A 17,414-nucleotide genomic window follows, 5' to 3' on the forward strand; every position below is an offset into this window, starting at 1 on the left:
CAGTCATGGATGCCTCCGACGCTTTGCTGCTGGTCCGCCAGTACAGCGAAACACAAATGTCCAAAAATCCAGACGATACGCTTTAGTGAGTTGAATTCGAAAGACGGTATCGCAGAAATCGCACTTATGCTTTGGTAGCAAAAGTCTTGCAGACATGGTGCAGTGGGAAGAACAACAGGAAGCTTGAGGAGAAAGAATTTTCAGCGAATCAGCAGACAAGTCTGTGCAAATGTACACCAAGAATGACAATTTTGCAGAGAACAGATAGTGGGGTTTTCGTCACTACAGCTCCAAATCTCAGCTGACCTTGACGTAGCTATGATGTCTTCAACGGGGTCAGCGAGGTAGACGAAATATCCCAAGAACTCGAAAAGTCGTGGAGCAGGGTTCTCAAACACGTCAACAAAAACAACAAGAGGAGAAGACACCTGTTTGTCCGCGAAGAATATGAAAAGCCTAGCATGGAGCAGTTGCGCAAGTTGCTCGATGAGTCGCACAAGGAAATGGAAAAGGGGAAAGAAACGAAACGAGGCAGAGCGAAGAGCTGGGTCGTCAAAGTCCTCGACACGCTTGGGCAGTATGAGTATCTCTTCGCAATGCTTCCAAAGGACGACAAGTACTCTTTTTTGTTCGTCGGCGCGTTCACCGCAAGCGTCAAGGTTTTGGTCCCACCACTTTGCCGTTGAAGGTCGACTGATTGCAGCAGGCTGCTCAAACGCGTGAAAGCACGGCAGAGAAGATCTCCGACTGCCTTGGAAGGGCATCTGATCAAGTGCGCACTTTGTACAAGTCGGCCAGGGAGGCTCCAGACTCGGAGTACATCAAGAGGCACATAGCATGCTACTACTGCGCTCTGTTCAAGCTCCTCGCCAAACTGTTGGACGAGTGGTACCGCTCGCCCACACAACGGCTGAAAAGCATCCTCGGAGATTCGCTTCAGGCAGAAATGCGGAACTCCATGGACAAATTGAAGTACCACACGGAGCAGGCGGAAAAAGAGGCCAACAGTGTGACTAATAAGAGGTGGCTCAACGTCGTGGCTTTGAAGTTGGGGGCCCATTGCCAAGCGGGATTGGTCGGGCAGGCCATCGACAGTCCGAGATCAAGGGCAGCGCAATCGCCTCCGCCGACGGTCGCGGCGCCTCTTGAGAGGCTGCAAATAGAGTCAAATTGCGGAGATTCGGGGACAGATCAAGCTGCTCCACCCGCGCAAGACGACATCAAAAAGGAGTCGCCCGAGCACGATGAGCCAGAGAACCCCGCAGATGCAAGACCCTACTGGACAAGCAAGACAGTCCAAGAAGCCACGGAGAACCTCGGGCGATTCGTACAGACAGAAAAGATCAACAACCTTTCAGCACAGTCGCGCTACCTGTCGGTCAACCATAACGTCTACCATTCGCTGGCCTCCTGGGCCTCGAAAGGTGCTTCGGAAGCTCGATGGATAGCGGGACCGCCGCCCGATGCCCAGCCATCGCAAAACACCTTGACAGCGGCGTTCATCGTGGCCGCTTTGCGCAACCTCGGCGTGCCGGTCGTGTCGTACTTTTGCGCGTACGACCCGAGCCGTTACAGGTCATTCGATCTCGAGGAGGAGCTTCTCAAAATGGTGTACGCGTTGATCCACCAGATTGCGGCCGCGCTGCCAGAGCAGCTTGATTTTGAAACCAGTAGAGGCGCAGCACTGGATCTTTCTACAGAAAGAGTCGTCCAGTTTGGATTGCGTAAAGACAGCCTCGCGCAGGCGATCGAGCTTCTTGAGGAAGTCCTGTCTGTCGGCCCGCCTCTGCTCTACGTCATCATTGATGGCCTGCAGGTGCTTGACAAGGCAAGTAACGGCTCGGGTTTGAAAAGCTGTCTGCAGCGCTTCGTTGGGATTCTCGGCGACGCGGTCAAGGCTTCATCCGACCATGGAAAGATTGTCAAGGTCGGATGGTTCACTGACCATCAGAGCATGACGCTGCAAGAAGCCTACAGACTCGGCACCCTTCGAAAAGAAGTGTTTGATTTTGAGGAAGAAGACGAGCTGCTGGGTATGATGAAAGTGCCCGATGTGACGAGGTTTGGCAAGTCGTAGTTGGACCGATTAAGGAAAATGAGGAGGCGCGCTTCAGCCCGGTCCATCTCTTTTTCATCTTCGTCTCGAAGTTTACTCGTTTCCGTGAGCGGTTCCGTACAGCACGAGCAACACGCACGTCGACATTTGCGCGTAAAAGGCAAATTCCAGCTCGCGCCTCGTCTCCAGGTGTGAGCTGCACGCCTTCGCCGCCTCGTGCAAGGCAAGCAGGTCGTCCAAGACGTAGCAGTCTCGGCCCGGGGGTAGCGCAGCGTCGGGCCTGTAGACAAACTGGTGGACCAAACGCAGCTTCTCCTCCATCGAAAGGTCGTGGCGGAACGGCGTCTGTCGGAGAGGACGGTCATCCTGGCAAAAGAGGTGCATGCACTCTACCCGAAAGTCTTCAAAGCGCTTCAGCGTCTCTTGCTGTCTCGAGTCGGCCTCGCTGGCAAGTTGCGCAAGTCTCTTCAACTCCGGCAGGAAAGCGATGTGCGCGTCGGCTCTTTCTTGCCATATTGTCATGAACCAGTTGAGCGCGATGGTGAAGCAGCGGTACTGGGCGTCGCTGAAGAGCGTGCGGCTCGGTCCTCCGTTGAGCAGCGAGCGTCTCGAAATGAACACTTCGTCCTCGGTGTTGTGCAGCGCATTCCTCTCGAGTTTGAAGGGCCTCGCTTCCCCGTCTGCGTGGCGAGGATTGCGCCCGTTGTCAGCGTCGGGCTTTTCGATTGGCCTGCATTTGTGTGGCTGCTCGGATTCGAGCTGCAGCGCCTCAGCCTTGCGCTTGGCTGGTGGACTTGGTGTCTCCGAGTGATCGCTCCAAATCCAGCTAGCGGTGTCTGGTATGGATCCATTGTCTCCGTTTGTCGCGTGTAGTCGGGCCTGCTCTTGCTCCACCAGAAGCTTCAAATGTTGCCGGAGTTCGACTTGCGATGGGTTTGGACTATTCTCTGGGTGTTCTTGCGTCGAATTTCCGGGGTGGTTTGATTTTTCCCGAACGGCTTCTTCGTACGGGGGCGGATCGTCATCTACGACGGGATTCCAAGCATTTGGCATGGCCTCCTTGTCCTCGATTCCGTACACCGCCCACTCATCGACCCCCCATGACCGACCGCTGTATGTCTTCACGTGATCAATCGACGGAGAATCTACTGGAACGCTCCGGGCTTTGGTGGCAAAGCGCTCCAACAAGTCTGCGGCAGACTCCAGGTACGGCAAATACACTTCAAAGGCAGTACTACGCGAAAGCGATCTCAGGCTGAGAAGTAGGCCGCGCGAATTCGAGGGCAATGGGTTTTTGAACGGTTCAGTAGGCATCATGGCGTAACCGTGTTCTTGGAGGGCAAAGGATAAGCGAAGGACTTTGGTAGACGAGCCGAGGCCTGCTCTGCGAAACTCATGGGCTGCTTCCGGGTCGTCTTGGGCCGTCACGACATCGATGGAGAAGAGATTGTCTAGGCTTGCAAAGGAACGCGCAGGTAGGATGAGATGGACATCTCTCCTTTTCTTGCTTGCGACCCGCATCTTCAAAGGAAGGGAGAGTCCAATCATGCACTTCTCATCTGCATCATCGGCAAACCACATGGACAATTCACCACAGCGACGTCCAGAAAAAGCCAATTGCCCAAGAAACATTGTGTGTCCCGTCTGCGCGTCGCGCCATTTCACCAAGAACTCGTTTGCGTAATCCAAGTGTGGTGCGGAAGAAAAACATGGACGGCCTTCCATCGTATACGCAGGGAGGATTTCAGGGGCACGGACACAGCAGATCTAGAGTAGCCAATCAACCGTGATATTCAAAATATCTACAGCAGTAAAGTACAAAAACCCCCGCGAAATTGCGCAGGAATCCCACCCACCCAGGCTTTGACAAGCTGTTTGCTTGAGAGCAGCACTGGCTCCACTAACCGGGTCGTCGCGACGAAATCCTTGCCTCATGAGCGAGCCCAGCTCGAGAAGTTGTGCGAGCCAGAGGTTTCCCTCGAACTAGCACGCGTCCGGAGAAGGCCAGCCCAGGAAGAAAGCAAACAGGAGCAAGGCCAGAAACCAGCCAGACCGGCGATCCGAACGATCCGAGGGCGAGTCAAGCTCGAGAAGATTGTGCGGGCCAGAGAGGTACCTCGAGCCAGCACGCAACCAGAGAAGACCGACCCAGGGTTTCGAAAGGAACGACCACCCTCGCAGGCAACCCGACACTCCAGCGCGACGATTGGATCCCGGATAGTTGCTGCGCGATCGAAAAGCAAACAGAAGAAACGTACGTTTGATGAACAGGCGAATGATGGACACGAAAACGAATGAGCTGTCGGCGCGGTGCGGTGATGTTGTCAGTTGAGCTGACTTTCCGGGGCTGGGCTGGGTGGAGTTGATCGGTTTCGGGAAATATGTTAGTCCGAGAAACGCGCGCTTACCAGATCACGTGAATATTCCTGGTTCGGGACCGGAGCCACAACCATCAAACATCTTCCCCGCGCTTTATAACGGCGATCCTACTTTTACAACAGTGTTTCTATTCTCGAGGTATCATCAGATTTTGATTGAGACATCTGCATTTGAAACTCACCATCAGATTTCCGGTCAAGCCTTTCTACCTCGTTTCGGCAAGCTTCCAGAAGCTTTGGAACCCAGCGCGAACGCGACGTGCAGCCGGAATCCATTGTCAGTCGGGTCGCATTGAAGGATGTCACGACCCTGAGACCGCCATTTTGCATGCGCGTTTGCAATTGTCCTCTCCCAAATGCCGGCCCCGCTCGGTTTCGCCCCGAGGAATGCTGACATCTTGCAGCGCGGGAAGATGTAGCGACCCAACTGCAGACGACCCGTTGGCAACAACACTGGAGTGCCGTACCCCAGTCTGCGAAGCCCACGCAACGCAAACCGGTCGATGGAAAGAGCCTCCGGATGCGAAAGCCACTGGCGTAGTCCAAAGTCTAGCCGTCAAGAGACAAGAAAAAGACAAAAGAAGGAAGATTAAGTAAATGAGAAAGAGACTGCTCGGCAACGCATTTATCGGGCGCGTTCCTCCAGACCGGCAGCCTGCAGTGGCTTGGAGGGGCCGCACCGCTTCTGGCTCAACAACCGCACAATCACGAGAGACGAACCACACAGAAACCATTGGCTTTTCTCCATCACTGGGCATCAAAGTCCCCAAAATATCTGCACACGTTCACGAAATGGTCCCTGATTCTGCCTCAAAAGACTTGAAGGATTGAGAACACCTAAGAAGCGCAGGGCCACAGGCGCTGCACCATCTGTACCAGCCCTCTGATTCTGATTGTGGTCGCATTCATATGTCCCTGCTCTGCGGCAACATCTCAGCTTTCGCCCATTCAATCGCCTCGTCCTCGGGCACTTGCAGCTATAGCACCAGGACCAGATCAATCGCCGAAATTCGATTTCAGCTCTTCACAGCACTCTGGACACCTTGACCATACGCTTGGTCGAAGTTTCCTCGCAAGTCTGCATGTCGGGTACTCTGCACGTCAAGCTTTCAATCATGTTCTGGTCTTTGCTTGCGCTAAGACTCGGAGCTGGCACAAACTCCCATATATTCAAAATGAATTAACAAGTACAGAAAACTCCCATTTCCATTCCCGCAGATCCCGAAAGATACCCAGTCCCTCCCTAAGACTAGCACGATTGGCGACCGAGCGCCTGGGTGATGGTGATGCAGCTGGCACCGGTGTAGGGGTTGTCCTCCTGGCCGTCCGGGCAGTCGCAGGCGGTTCCGTAGGGGCCAATGACGCCCTGGCAGAGCTTGGCGCAGCGTCCTGAAAGAGATTCGGAGGTCAATATACTTCATTCTGGCGATGAAAGTCAATTTCCAAAGAGGAGAGTCTCATACCCTTGGGGTACTCGCACGAGATGGCGCCGCCGTAGCATGCGCGCTCGCCGTTCTGGGCAAGTACGGGGGCGATGAGCAGGCCGACGGCCATGGCGATGATGGAAGTAATCTTTTGGGCGAGCATTGTGGAGGTGAGTGGACAAGGTAAAGGGTTTGGTGAAAGAGATCGAGTTGCTTTGTTCGGAATGAGGGGACAGATTAACGGTCTGAATTGCACTTCTTATACGCCCTCATTGTCTTGTCTTGGGTACTGACTTGTCTGTTTATTCAGGCACGTGCCGTGGAGGCTGTGGAAAATGAGGACTGTCGTATAGAGTACGATGCCTCGAGTCACTGGACTTGCCAAGCAGAGCGAGCAAATGGAGCGACTTGCCAAGCAGAGCGAATACATGGAGCGACTTGCCAAGCAGAGCGAACACATGGAGCGAATAGGCGGTCCTTCGGCGCGCTACGCTCAAAGCCGTTTGGAAGCTGGTGCGTGTCAGCCTTGCTCAAATAGTGCGGAGTTCTCCGACGAGCAAGGCGTTGTTCTCCGAAGATCAAGGTGTTGTACGGTAAGTGCGGTCGATTTACTGACTGCAGATCTGCCCTCATGGATTGGCTGAACGAAGCTCGCTTAGAGAACAAGATTAGCTTTGCCAGATCTCTGGGGTTAAGCTTAACGAGAACGAATGCATGGTGCCCGTGGGACGAACCGCCCACTGATCAGTGGGCCCACTGCAAATTGCTCAGGCGGTGTACTGAACAAGGGCGATTTTTTCTCGGGATGCGACTGTGGTACTCTGCATCGACTCTTGATTCTTCGGCCAAATTGCCCGCGCTGCGAGCACACATGAGCAGTCAAACTGAGGTCAGGATAAGCTTGAAACAAACGTCAAAGGGCGTTCTCTTGATTCATTTTTCCACCACGTGCCGAGCAGCCTTGCATGAATCGTCAAGATTGGTTCCTGTCTTCGGTGGCCGGTACTGACCGTGGTGGCGGCTGCAATGGCCAATACGATGGCCGACAGGACGCCGTGTTTGCGACCTGCCGAATCCGGTAACTCGAAAACTCGACCGCGCTTTGGGCGACAAGCGCGTGATGTTTGAGAAAGGACCGAAGAAAAGTCGGCGACAGCAACTTCAAACGTCTGGCAGCTGGATCATGGTCTAGAGCAGGCGACAAGCCATGCTGAAAGAGCTGGAGGCGTCAGTGATTCAAACATGGGGAGTCATCTTTCTGCGGTCTGGATTCGGCCCCCTTCGACTGCTCACGACAGAAAGGGCGCCCTGAATCCCACTTTACCATACGAAGAAGACATCAAAGTGTCCCGACCGTCTAACAGCCCGACTCTACCCAAGATCGACTGTGGAGAACCGACCGAGTGTTCACGCCTTGGCGCCGGGGATGGCCAACTTCCTCAGGCCCCCTTCCCCACAACTGCACTCGGGCAACTCTTTGGTACCTTTCTGCCTCTTCCACGTAGATGCCATAGCAATGGTCAATCCAAAAGGAACGGAAAATTGTGAGGTCAAACGCAAATCGAATATAACAGAAGGCGTCCAAACGGCCCGGACCTACTTACGTCAGCACGGACCATCCCCCTGAGTTCCCATTTTCGCAACAATACAAAGTTTGGAGGTAAAGAGCTGCAGCAAGTCTGCGCCTACTGCACGTACACAGCAGCTTCGCCCGCTGAAATCATCGAACTGGGCGAAACCGTGGCAATTTTGCCCGATGACATGTGCAAGGGGGCGATGATCCACAGAATGGGTCAAAATTAGCCGCTCCCTTGGCGTTTGGCAGTGCTCTCTCCAGCCATGAGTCTCGAGTCAAAGACACTCGTATTACAAACCTAGCACTTCCTAGCTGTTTACCGTAAGAGGAAAGCAGTAAACCTGCTCAAACAGACTTGGCATTTGGCGCTCGGGGGTACAGTGTGCCAGCAACATCACGTTGTGACATCGCTCGGGACTACCCAGAACGACATCCAGGTGCATTATTACTTACCTGCTTTAGGCGATCTTATCTCAGGCATGGAAATGATGCTCCGCCCTCCTGCCTAGGGTTTGAGAGGCGTTGAAGTCTCGTGTCGGTTCAGGCCCGAGTCAAACATGTTCGAATGGTCACAATTGTCCAGTCGCCATGACTTTGGCCAATCTCGAGAAGGTCAAGAGGCACGAGAAACATCTCTTAGCAACTGTATAAATACGCCAGGGCGGACCAATACCTGGCAATCGCAACCATCACCACTCTCCTTGATCCTCAGACCTCAACCCATACCCTCGTCCCTCGCTCAAGCAACCCTCCGCTCTCTCCAACAGCAACCATGCACTTCGTCCAGCTCTTCACGACCGTCGCCGTCTTCCTCGGCCTCGCGTCCACCGGCCTCGCCGCGCCCTCTGAGAACAATGGCGTCCTGCGTACGCGCCAGAACGGCCTGCGCGGCTGCATCGGCGGCGCCATCTCGTGCGAGTATCCCAAGGGCCGCTGCGCCGTCATTTGCTCCGCCGACGGCTCCAGCCTCAGTTCCGTCTGCCAATGCCCGGACGGCCAGGCCGACAACCCCTACACTGGTGCCCAGTGTATCGATGTCATTAGGGCTGCGGGTCGCCAGAGCTGTTCCTAAGGTAAGGGCGATTACGAGTTTGTTGGAGCTGAATGTTGTTGTGCTGACTTTCGATTTTATAGCTAGCCACGGGAGCTCCGTGGAGCCTCTTCGACAGAAGACAACTTGGATGTCCCCAAGGCAGGCGATGAGAAACTGAACATTGGAATCCGCATGCTCAAGTCGGACAATTTGAAGGCGGATCTTTGTAGCCAGCGCCTGCGCAATTAAATGATACCCAATATTTCGCCAGTCTCGAAAGAGCCCTTTGCATCCAATTGCTGCTCTTGAATATCCATTGAACCATCACACCCATCCACCTTCTCCCACTCCCTTCCCACAAGCCAAACACCCAAACCGCGCAAGGCCACCCTTTTACGACTGTTCTTTAAAATCGACAGCAGCATGACACGAAACCAGGACTGTCACAGATCTCAAAGCAAGCGAAAAAGCAAGGACTACACCCGCAGGACTGCAGTCGAAGGTGCGCACGCAGGCGACGTTTGTCACATCCAAAGCGCCCAAAGCCTCGCCCACCAACAGCACTTCAACACAACGACTTGTATGTTAGTAGCCATGGGTCTTTTACGTACTCTCTGTTTCTGCACGTTTTGCATGCGCCTGGGCCGCGTTTGCTCGCCGATATCGGCCCGTTTGCATGAGTTACGGTTCTCGCTCCACCAAAACGCTTTCAGGCGTCCCCACATACTAAAAAGTCAACCCACAACAACAAACCATCATGTAGCTCTAGAACAGAACAAAAAGACAAAAGAATGCGCCAGCCGCGAATCGAACGCGGGGCTCATCGAAACTGCTCATGGCAACGATGAATTTTACCACTAAACCACTGGCGCTGGTGTTGTGATTGATGAGGATAGGCCACGCTTGTCCAATCTATAAACATAGTTTTGCTGAGGAAACCTTAGACAGCTCTCCGATGAAGCCTTTGAATCACCGAATTGATCCCTGTTCCGGACGATTAATTCGATCCAGGCGAACTTTTCCAGCAACAGCGTAAACTTTCGCGTCTTTAATCCTGATTGTTGGTCCTCGTCGAGCGAGATATTGTTTCCCTTGTCGAAGACCAGTCGCAACAGGAACAAAACACTTAAACAATCCATGTTGCCAATGAAATCAATCGACAAAACAAAAGAAACCAAAGCAAGCAAGTCTTCGACGTATGTAGAGTTACAAAAGGACGAACGTATGATCAAAAACTCCTGTCTCGCTCCGTCTGCCAGTACAGACAAAAGTTCGGCATGTCTTCATCACAGACACGACCAAGGTCCTTCACCTTGACATTGTACTGAATCGGATGGGCAAGCGAAAAGTTGATGCGCGAGGCAGGAGTCAAGGAAACACCGTCATTTGCCGGAACCACCGCGATTGATTCCTTGATCATGCCGCGTTCGCGTTCACCCTGAAGCCATACAGGGTTCGAGTTGGTCGTGTGGACCACGGCATGCGCCTCTGGCTCGACACCAGGCTTGTTGACTCCACGGTTTCCGTACGTTGATACGGGGCTATGACTCTCAGATGTGCCTCGGCTTTGGATCTTTTTCAGGACTCACACTGCGTAGCAAAAGCCTTGTTTCGGCTGAACCACGATGAAGCGGCGGATCTGCGAAAAGACGCGCTGGTCGTAAATGACCGTCGTCACATTGTCGCCGACATTCCTTGCATTTTCTCCCAGTGGCTCAGTGAAGAGCACGGAGAACATCTGCAACTTGTGAGCAAGTCAGCGTGGCAGGTTGAGCTTGTTTGCTCACACGACCAGCATGGAAGAACTGGCGAGGCCGCCTTTGCACTTCGTAGCCTTGGACAATCAGCCATTGTCATTGTGTTTGGAGCTCAAACGACTCACTCGGGTCGAGCCCCTCGACTGCTCCCGGTGATTCTCGAATCAGGCTTTCAGGGGTTCCTGAACAGTTCAGCGTCGATCTTGTCAAACAGTGGCGGTGCACAAACTTTCTTCAAACAGCGAAGCGACCTGAGCGGATGTGGACTGTACAGAATCGTGTCGCTGACTTTGATCTGCTGTGAGTTTGGCATCCAAGTCGGACTCTGATGAGCATTCCTACCGGCTTTGCCAGACGGTGATCCATTGCTGAGATTCTGGGAAACGTCATCTTCTGTGCCATCATACTCGGACGAGTTTGAAATACCAGAACTCCATCGGTACATGAAAAACCTTCCGTTGGAGTCTCTCACCCACTCGCGAGTAGGGTCTGCCATCATGGTGGGGGTGTACAGCTTGCTCAGCGCCATGAGATTTCCAGTCCATCAAGCCAAACACAATATTTATCTTCCATGGAACCACGCCCTTTCAGGACCCAGAGCAGAGCCGCACTACACCGCGAAAGGCATGTCCCCTGCTAGGCGGAGAGAGGCGAGGGCCACTGGCCTCTTCAATACCGACATGTCGAATCCGCAACGACGCGAACCTGTTGGCAAACCCCGCTTTTACATGGCTGTGCCTCAAGCACCAGCGCTGTCTGGCCTGCAAGTGTTTGAAAACAGAAGGACGCCGCAGACTAGCCGACAAGCGCGGCGCCGATCTTCTGTTGGCCGTCTTCTCATTGCACCACGTGTATTTAAACGCGCGCCTCTGTTATCGCGCGTTTTGCTTGTCCGAGAGGAGCGTAGCCGTTTTGGTTCCGCGAGGCATTGGTCCCTGCCACTGCATGTCAGCAGAGGCATCAAGCGAGATGGACTGCAGGCAGAAGTGGTGTGTTCGGAAATGATTCCGAGCAAGAGAGCCAGTCTAGGGGATATGTCGTGGCTGCACCAGGAAGCGGGATCGCTTTGAGTGGTCGCCATTCCTGTCTACACATTCCAGAACTCTTCTAAATGCAGCACATCGGAGAAAAGAATCTGGGGATCTCTGCATGGTCCTCTAAAAGCCATGCTGGCACTAGAGGCGAATGGTCGAAAGAAGTCGAAATCTCTGGGCGGCGTCGCAGTGTAAATGATCAAATGCTATTGGATTAGCTAGTAGGTCGCGAACTTGGTGACAAGTATCAACAAGATAGAAAGCCCGAGGAAAAGGGAGCCTCCTGTAAATTCAAACGATGAGTTGGTTTGTCGCCTGTCCTGTTGATCCGACCACTTGCAGAGCACGCAGGATACAAACAAAGAGTGAGCTTCAGCGAAGGTACGCCCGCCCCGAGTCTATTTCTTCTTGATTTTGCGCATCAAATGTCGTTCCCACAAAATCTTGAAGAACTCATACATTTCATCGATTTGGGTGTTGATGGACGGCACCGTCGACTCTCTTGTGATTGGAATAGAGTTGCAATCCAATCCCTGGACAATCTGGGCAGAAAGCTTCGTCTTTGAGCTTATTCTGAGTTGATACTGGAAACAAGGCAGGGTTCTGAACTGGCCACGTCTTGTTCAAAAAACCGCGCCGCCAGATCCCGCCAGTCTCTGCCCTTGACATGCGCAAGCAAGGCCTTTGTCTTGGGATTTTCGACCGCCATTCGTGGTCCGAGCCGTATCCGTCTGCAACTGCTGGAAACCAGTTAGCGCGGTCTCGAGAGAAGTCGGACTTCACGCCGCACTGCACAGCCTTGGACATCGCCACATCTTTGCTTCCCGTCGCTAACCAAACGAAAGCCCTGCGCCGCCTTCGACTCGCTTAGTTGGTTCAGTTTACCTGCATCGTGGCGCGCAAACCAAAATCTTCGCGCGTTGGGCTTTCTCTCGGTAGGAAACCCAGTGGCCATGAGTCTCTGCGGCTGAAGTCTACGCCGCGGCGTTCTGATTTGTCCAACCCAGCTGCGCCACAGAGAGGCGAGGACGGATGGTGGGCTTTTCGCTCCGTTGGCGGCATATGAATTGGGGTCTGAGAGGCTGCTGCACACACGGTCTTTGAGAAGTAGGTGCGGGGGAGATGCAGGCTTGCCGTCCGTGTGTCGACCCTCGCCTTAGCTCCACCGGAGTCCATTGCCTGGAATTCGGTCCCAGAAGTTCCAGAAGTTGAGGGGCGTAGCAGCGCGTTCAGCACGCGACAAAAGACTTCGAGAAAGACCAGCAACAAGAACGTTCGACTACGCGTCAAGTCGCTTCAGAGTCAGTAACAGTATCTCGAGAGGAACAATGCCCGAAAGCTTGATTACCTGCTGCCATCCGGCCGTTTTCACTGTCAGCCGGCTACCAATTGGCTCCAAGGGCCAGTAAAACTCGCCAGACGCACAGCGTCAGCTGCACAACACAAGCAACTCACCAGCTCTGCTGTACTCTTGCATCGCTCCAATACAAAAGCTCAAGACACCGTGTGAGAGGAATCGGCCGTTTGTTTGCATCCAATGAGTATTGCACGTGTGCAGGGCGAGGTGGCATGCGGATACCACTCGCTCAAAAGGCCTTGTCATGAACGTGGGTTCAGAGATGGCTCTGCACCAGCCGCGAGCACTTTCTAGTTTCCAGCGGCAAGGTCTGAATTATTCGAGAGGACTCCGCGAGAAATCTTGGACATTCCAAACCAACGGCAGCAGCATACGCCAAAATGACCCAAAAAGTTGCGAAAAAGCGCACCCAGCACTGCGCTCACAGGCAACAGACTCCACCCCACCATGGCACTACCAACAAGTGTTGCAGCCAGTCAGCTCCGCCGGGCCTCCGCCAGCCTCATCGCCAATGGTCCAACACCACAGCAGAACGCCAACCGACCTGGGACGAGAGGGTAGGATGCAGCCACTGCGTTGAGCCATTCTTCACACCGTGGGCCGAGCCGTGCGCTAATGCATCCGTCGACCGTGAGCAAACACGCCGGCCAACCACAGCCAGCCGGCCGGCCTCAGCCTTGTGCTTACATCCATGCATGCGGGAACAGCGCCGGAAAGCCTGCTTTCGTGGATTGCGACGCTCGAGCGCTGTCTGCCTGCCTGCCTGATGTAGGCCTCCGCAGGATGAATCGCTGTCAGAGCATGCCGACTGGAGGCAGCCGCATGCTGCGAGGGCGTCTGTTCGGGTGATGTAGCGATGGGTTGTGAAGCGATTGGGTCAGGCGTCAGAGGAGGAGCGGGCGCGCCTGCGGAATGGCAAGAAAGGTGGAGAATATTGAGAGGCGCCTCGCCTCCGGTCCAGAAAGGTAGCAGCGGCGTCTTATTCCTCCAGATAAAGAACGGGGCAGGCAATTCTTGCCGGCGTGACAACGTCAGCAGTCGGGAAATTGAGGCGCCACCGAGGGACAACCAGCTTCTCTGTGGGAAAAAAAGGTACATCTGTTTTTGCTTGGGCATGTAACTACGTCGGGGAGCAAGTACATTGGCAAAAGGACACTGATACCGCCAAACAAAAGCTCGAGAAACCAGCACTCTAGACTTCGTTCAAAAAAGTCGGCGGAGGCTTCCTGAGTTCAGGCGTAGGCGGGCCCGTGACGGGGAAAGACTGCTGCTCTTGCGGGCCCGGAGCAGCCGAAAGCCAGTCGTTGATCGCATCTCTCTTGTTCTGCCCGTCCGTCGCCGGGGGGTGGTCTAAAGCAGGAATGACAGGCTCCTGGATGTCTAGCTGCTGGTAAAGCGGCGGGTATATCTGCTCGTGCACTTGGTGTTTTGCGGACTCGATGGATACCGAGGAGCGCCGGGGAAGCAGTCCTTCGTTGATGCAGCGCGAAAAGAGCTCTTCCGCCTCTCTTTGCGCGCTTCTGAAATCGTAGGCGAGTGAATCTCGTGTACGGCTGTACTCTTGGTAGAACTCTAGGTCCGGAGGCGACACGGGCTCTCCCAGGTTCGTTCGGCTTTCCCTCTCTGCTCGGTCATCGGCGTGCCCGCTCTCGAGTTCGAGTAGGCGCTCGAAAAGAATCGGCACGCTGGATCGCTTGTCGTAGTAGGCCTGTAAGAGGGGATCCTCGGCTTCTGATGTTGCCGCCGACTTTATTCGAGAGTCGCTGAGTTGCCGGCCGTCGTACTGCTTGTTTCTGAGTCCTGGATAAATCTTTTCGACAATCTCCGATATTTCAGACAGGACGTTGGTCAGGCGGTACTCGTCCGCTCCCTGCCTCCTCTCCATCTGATCCAGGAACTGCTGTTCTTCATCCAATTCGTCTTGGATCCGATACAGGTGATTTATAGATTCGATGAGCTCAGGAGGGATTCTTCGGGGAGGGATGCTCTCCAAAAGAGCCTCAATTCCAGACAAGACTTCGTTCTGGGCCTTTTGGTAGTAGTCTCGCCCCCGCTTAGTCTTTTCGCGCTGGGTGATCAAATTCACTCGGCCACCTCCGATAAACGGCTTCAGGTTGCCAAACAGATTCAAGTTTTCAATCAGCGCCTCTCCAAGAGCCGGTGAGAGCTTCAGTGATCCTGGAGTCGGCGAGTGGTGCTCATCCTCGGTCTGCGTGGCACTCTCAAATGATCGTCGCTCCCGACGTGGCTCGTCGACAGCAAAGCTTTTGCGCTGGGCACCGTCTGCGTCACTCTTGTCGCACGCAGAGCACTCGCCTGCGTTGTCCATCGGTGCCGGTTTTCCGTGGGATCTTTTCTTGGAAGGATGACGTGATGATTCGTCGGGACTGCCATCCGTCAATCGAGGAGGTCAAACATCGTCACCGGTTTCATGCCGGCTCGGAAGAGACAAGCGCTCCGAGTTTTACTCACCTCGAGTTGGTCTGCTTGGTAGATGGCGCTGGTCCAGCCATCTTGGAATTCTTATGCTCCATGCTCACCGGGAGTGGCGCTCCGGCAACCAGCAACTTCCAATTTCGGGCTTTGGATGATGTGGTCTTCGTCCATCAACGCCAGTTTGCAAGGCTGAAGTAGTCTTCATGCATCTTAAAGCATTGAAGCGGATCGAGTCGGCTGACCCGTACCCGTCGGGTTGTGTGGCTGAGCGTCCTTGCTTGTCATCCGCTGTAACACTGTTTTGCAGTCGGTTCCAAGGCTTGCCCCAGGACCCCGCTTCAAACAGTCCCACGTGTTCTTCAAACCAGAGGTGCGGGCCGAAAATCCGCTTTTTGGTTGCCTATTGGGCTTACTGCTGCATGTCAGCACGGTGATGAAGAAGATTTTCACAAGCATGCTTCGGAGCCTCACTCGCCCCGCCATCCCTACAGTTTATAGGGACCGTGAAGAACCATAGCAAACTGCTTTCAGAGTGCCGACAGTATGACTGACGAAAGCCCAAGTGATTGGCCGCCAGACAAGTGGCGCGACCTCCCGACGGACTCTTGCGGTGCAGAGGCAGCGGATGCGCAGCCGCGGGCCGACCAGGTTAAACCCGCACCGCCGGATGAGGAATCTGATGAGCAAACAAGCGGCAACAACATTATCGAGACTTCTGTTGGTGCCGTCATCAAGATAGGGCCAGCAGAGACAGTGACAGATCCCCCGGCTTTGCAAGAGGGCATCAGAGCCCGCAAGCGATTTGAGAGAACTCCGGGCGACAGAGAGGGGCTTGACCCAAGTATGGAGACCCGTTCCTGGTGAATATCGAGGCTAATAGTCAAAGATTATGTCGTGAGGGTTCCTGGATACAGATTCTATCGCCTGGGCAAGGTGTTTCGAATTCTCTGGCCTGAGCCGGCTGGAAACCCCCAGGCAAACACGACCTTCATTTCCGGCAAATGGAATGAGAACATTTTCGTAAAAATTCGATGGTTTGTCGTGATCCGCGAAGGGCACGACTGTTGCACCTGCTTGTAGGCATGATCCCACTGCCATTTTCAGCTCTTTACTCACCACGTCCAAGGCCAATCCAGACATACCAGTCGCAAGGCGTCGCTAAGAGAGGAACTGTCAAGAGTGACCACTCAATCGTCTTCAGCGAAAGGACTGCTCCATCCGCCAAACCGCGCGAGCACCCGGTGGGAATGGAAGGCGGCATGCGAGATCCAATTCGAGTGCGAGCAACTCATCCCGAGGAGCGTAATATGGATCCCATGTCGCGAATCAACTACGCAAAGCCATACACGGTGGAACACTACGTGAAATCATACGACTTTGGCCAAGTTGATCCAGCATACGAGCACGTCCTGCTCAACAACTTTGCCGCAGTCTGGAACAGAGTGCCGGAGTTGGGCAACAACCCTACAACGGAAACATTTTCAATCTCAGTCGACGTCCAATCGAGACAGAGGAATTCTTTGGGCAGAAGGCAGGCGAATCAGGGCCACTCACCGGTGGAGAGATCTCAAAACACTTGGGCGCCGCGGTCTCCGGACTCGAGCCCAAGACAAACGGGACGGCGAAGACATTCGAGCCATTTGGGCCAATACGCTGGACCGGCCTCATTCCAAGCAGAAGCTGGCGTCGAGCAAAATGACGAGGAACAGGGTTACGATTTTCCATACTTTCGCCGTCAATGCTGACGCATCATCGCTGGATGGGACTTTGGGTTGCGAGGAGAGGAATTTGTGTTTGAAGCGGGCGCTCGGGCAAGGTGGAAGTCTTCTTGCGCAGTCGATGTTTGCCAGAACCGAGATTGACTTTTCGTAGTAATTGATCCGGTGTCCAGGGAGCGTAGCGAGGCAAATGGATTCAGGGGCTTGCGACGTATTTATCACTCAGCTGACCATTTTCTTGCGAGACGTGGCGTCAAATCGAAAGCAGACCCGATGTACTTTCGGGTGCTTTGAGGCGACACCGTCCGCAGACCGCAAGAATTGCGAACAGCAAACTCGTTCATCCCGACAAGGTCAGTAAACAGAAATGGAAAACGAGACTTGTCGGAGCTGCCAGAGATGCCAATGTCTTGAGGTTTGGCAACATGCTCCATGGCCACAGCCCCGTTCGGAAAAGATGAGGGGCACTTTTGCAACGCACCTCGGTCTTATCGCCGTTAACAGATCGCGTACAATGTTGGCGCATCATCACGAATCTCTCCACGAATGGCCAACGAGCTCTTTACTCTGCCCCGCTTGGGGATCTCGCTTGCGTCCATACCCCGGAAGAAATACCACCGAGAGTCTGGGGAAAGCGTCGCCGGA

The 17,414-nt window shown here is 54.1% G+C and overlaps 8 protein-coding genes and 1 non-coding gene across 9 annotated transcripts; 3 read left to right on the plus strand and 6 right to left on the minus strand.

Annotated features, from left to right (window-relative positions):
• Positions 1-5: 5 nt before the first annotated feature.
• On the plus strand, positions 6-2,077 carry J3D65DRAFT_667506 (uncharacterized protein; the record flags this gene model as incomplete). The annotated part of the gene is made up of 3 exons (XM_066803022.1): positions 6-85; positions 317-659; positions 707-2,077. 3 exons carry the CDS (start codon positions 6-8, stop codon positions 2,075-2,077), a joined length of 1,794 nt encoding a protein of 597 aa, XP_066654925.1.
• J3D65DRAFT_353655 (uncharacterized protein) lies at positions 2,028-4,179 on the minus strand. The gene has a single exon (XM_066795568.1). It carries the CDS (start codon positions 3,779-3,781, stop codon positions 2,150-2,152), a length of 1,632 nt encoding a protein of 543 aa, XP_066654926.1. The 5' UTR covers positions 3,782-4,179; the 3' UTR covers positions 2,028-2,149.
• Positions 4,180-5,683: 1,504 nt separating this feature from the next.
• J3D65DRAFT_676857 (uncharacterized protein) lies at positions 5,684-6,186 on the minus strand (the record flags this gene model as incomplete). The annotated part of the gene is made up of 2 exons (XM_066803623.1): positions 5,898-6,186; positions 5,684-5,823 (listed from the first exon to the last, which is right to left on the minus strand). Exons 1-2 carry the CDS (start codon positions 6,019-6,021, stop codon positions 5,684-5,686), a joined length of 264 nt encoding a protein of 87 aa, XP_066654927.1. The 5' UTR covers positions 6,022-6,186.
• A 2,020-nt stretch (positions 6,187-8,206) lies between these two features.
• Positions 8,207-8,716, plus strand: J3D65DRAFT_667509 (uncharacterized protein; the record flags this gene model as incomplete). Its single annotated transcript, XM_066803023.1, has 2 exons — positions 8,207-8,470; positions 8,573-8,716. 2 exons carry the CDS (start codon positions 8,207-8,209, stop codon positions 8,714-8,716), a joined length of 408 nt encoding a protein of 135 aa, XP_066654928.1.
• Positions 8,717-9,259: 543 nt separating this feature from the next.
• On the minus strand, positions 9,260-9,339 carry J3D65DRAFT_t80. The gene has a single exon. It is a non-coding gene; the product is annotated as a tRNA-Gly (tRNA).
• A 203-nt stretch (positions 9,340-9,542) lies between these two features.
• J3D65DRAFT_353842 (uncharacterized protein) lies at positions 9,543-10,858 on the minus strand. Its single transcript, XM_066795569.1, has 7 exons — positions 10,651-10,858; positions 10,567-10,600; positions 10,454-10,512; positions 10,350-10,406; positions 10,255-10,301; positions 10,057-10,205; positions 9,543-10,008 (listed from the first exon to the last, which is right to left on the minus strand). Exons 1-7 carry the CDS (start codon positions 10,751-10,753, stop codon positions 9,696-9,698), a joined length of 762 nt encoding a protein of 253 aa, XP_066654929.1. The 5' UTR covers positions 10,754-10,858; the 3' UTR covers positions 9,543-9,695.
• Positions 10,859-11,593: 735 nt separating this feature from the next.
• J3D65DRAFT_354001 (uncharacterized protein) lies at positions 11,594-13,150 on the minus strand. Its single transcript, XM_066795571.1, has 4 exons — positions 12,714-13,150; positions 12,607-12,609; positions 12,144-12,537; positions 11,594-11,995 (listed from the first exon to the last, which is right to left on the minus strand). Exons 1-4 carry the CDS (start codon positions 12,827-12,829, stop codon positions 11,882-11,884), a joined length of 627 nt encoding a protein of 208 aa, XP_066654930.1. The 5' UTR covers positions 12,830-13,150; the 3' UTR covers positions 11,594-11,881.
• Positions 13,151-13,594: 444 nt separating this feature from the next.
• Positions 13,595-15,371, minus strand: J3D65DRAFT_353920 (uncharacterized protein). The gene is made up of 2 exons (XM_066795570.1): positions 15,088-15,371; positions 13,595-15,002 (listed from the first exon to the last, which is right to left on the minus strand). Exons 1-2 carry the CDS (start codon positions 15,147-15,149, stop codon positions 13,808-13,810), a joined length of 1,257 nt encoding a protein of 418 aa, XP_066654931.1. The 5' UTR covers positions 15,150-15,371; the 3' UTR covers positions 13,595-13,807.
• A 99-nt stretch (positions 15,372-15,470) lies between these two features.
• On the plus strand, positions 15,471-17,265 carry J3D65DRAFT_623414 (uncharacterized protein). Its single transcript, XM_066800158.1, has 3 exons — positions 15,471-15,892; positions 15,938-16,127; positions 16,178-17,265. Exons 1-3 carry the CDS (start codon positions 15,595-15,597, stop codon positions 16,794-16,796), a joined length of 1,107 nt encoding a protein of 368 aa, XP_066654932.1. The 5' UTR covers positions 15,471-15,594; the 3' UTR covers positions 16,797-17,265.
• The last annotated feature ends 149 nt before the right edge of the window (positions 17,266-17,414 follow it).

This window comes from Phyllosticta citribraziliensis (genome assembly GCF_038025025.1).
Source record: "Phyllosticta citribraziliensis strain CPC 17464 chromosome Unknown J3D65scaffold_6, whole genome shotgun sequence".
Lineage (NCBI taxonomy): Eukaryota > Fungi > Ascomycota > Dothideomycetes > Botryosphaeriales > Phyllostictaceae > Phyllosticta > Phyllosticta citribraziliensis.

Coding starts and splice junctions, on each gene's coding strand:
- J3D65DRAFT_353655 (XM_066795568.1), bottom strand. CDS start 3,781: ATGGAAGGCCGTCCATGTTTTTCTTCCGCACCACACTTGGATTACGCA.
- J3D65DRAFT_353842 (XM_066795569.1), bottom strand. CDS start 10,753: ATGGCGCTGAGCAAGCTGTACACCCCCACCATGATGGCAGACCCTACT. Junction 10,407..10,453: donor CGCTTCGCTGTTTGAAGAAA/GTTTGTGCACCG, acceptor TGAACTGTTCAG/GAACCCCTGAAAGCCTGATT. Junction 10,009..10,056: donor CAAGGCTTTTGCTACGCAGT/GTGAGTCCTGAA, acceptor TGAGAGTCATAG/CCCCGTATCAACGTACGGAA.
- J3D65DRAFT_354001 (XM_066795571.1), bottom strand. CDS start 12,829: ATGCCACCTCGCCCTGCACACGTGCAATACTCATTGGATGCAAACAAA. Junction 11,996..12,143: donor GTTTGCGCGCCACGATGCAG/GTAAACTGAACC, acceptor GGTTTCCAGCAG/TTGCAGACGGATACGGCTCG.
- J3D65DRAFT_353920 (XM_066795570.1), bottom strand. CDS start 15,149: ATGGAGCATAAGAATTCCAAGATGGCTGGACCAGCGCCATCTACCAAG. Junction 15,003..15,087: donor ACCAAGCAGACCAACTCGAG/GTGAGTAAAACT, acceptor GACGGATGGCAG/TCCCGACGAATCATCACGTC.
- J3D65DRAFT_623414 (XM_066800158.1), top strand. CDS start 15,595: ATGACTGACGAAAGCCCAAGTGATTGGCCGCCAGACAAGTGGCGCGAC. Junction 15,893..15,937: donor CAGAGAGGGGCTTGACCCAA/GTATGGAGACCC, acceptor TAATAGTCAAAG/ATTATGTCGTGAGGGTTCCT. Junction 16,128..16,177: donor CACGACTGTTGCACCTGCTT/GTAGGCATGATC, acceptor ACCACGTCCAAG/GCCAATCCAGACATACCAGT.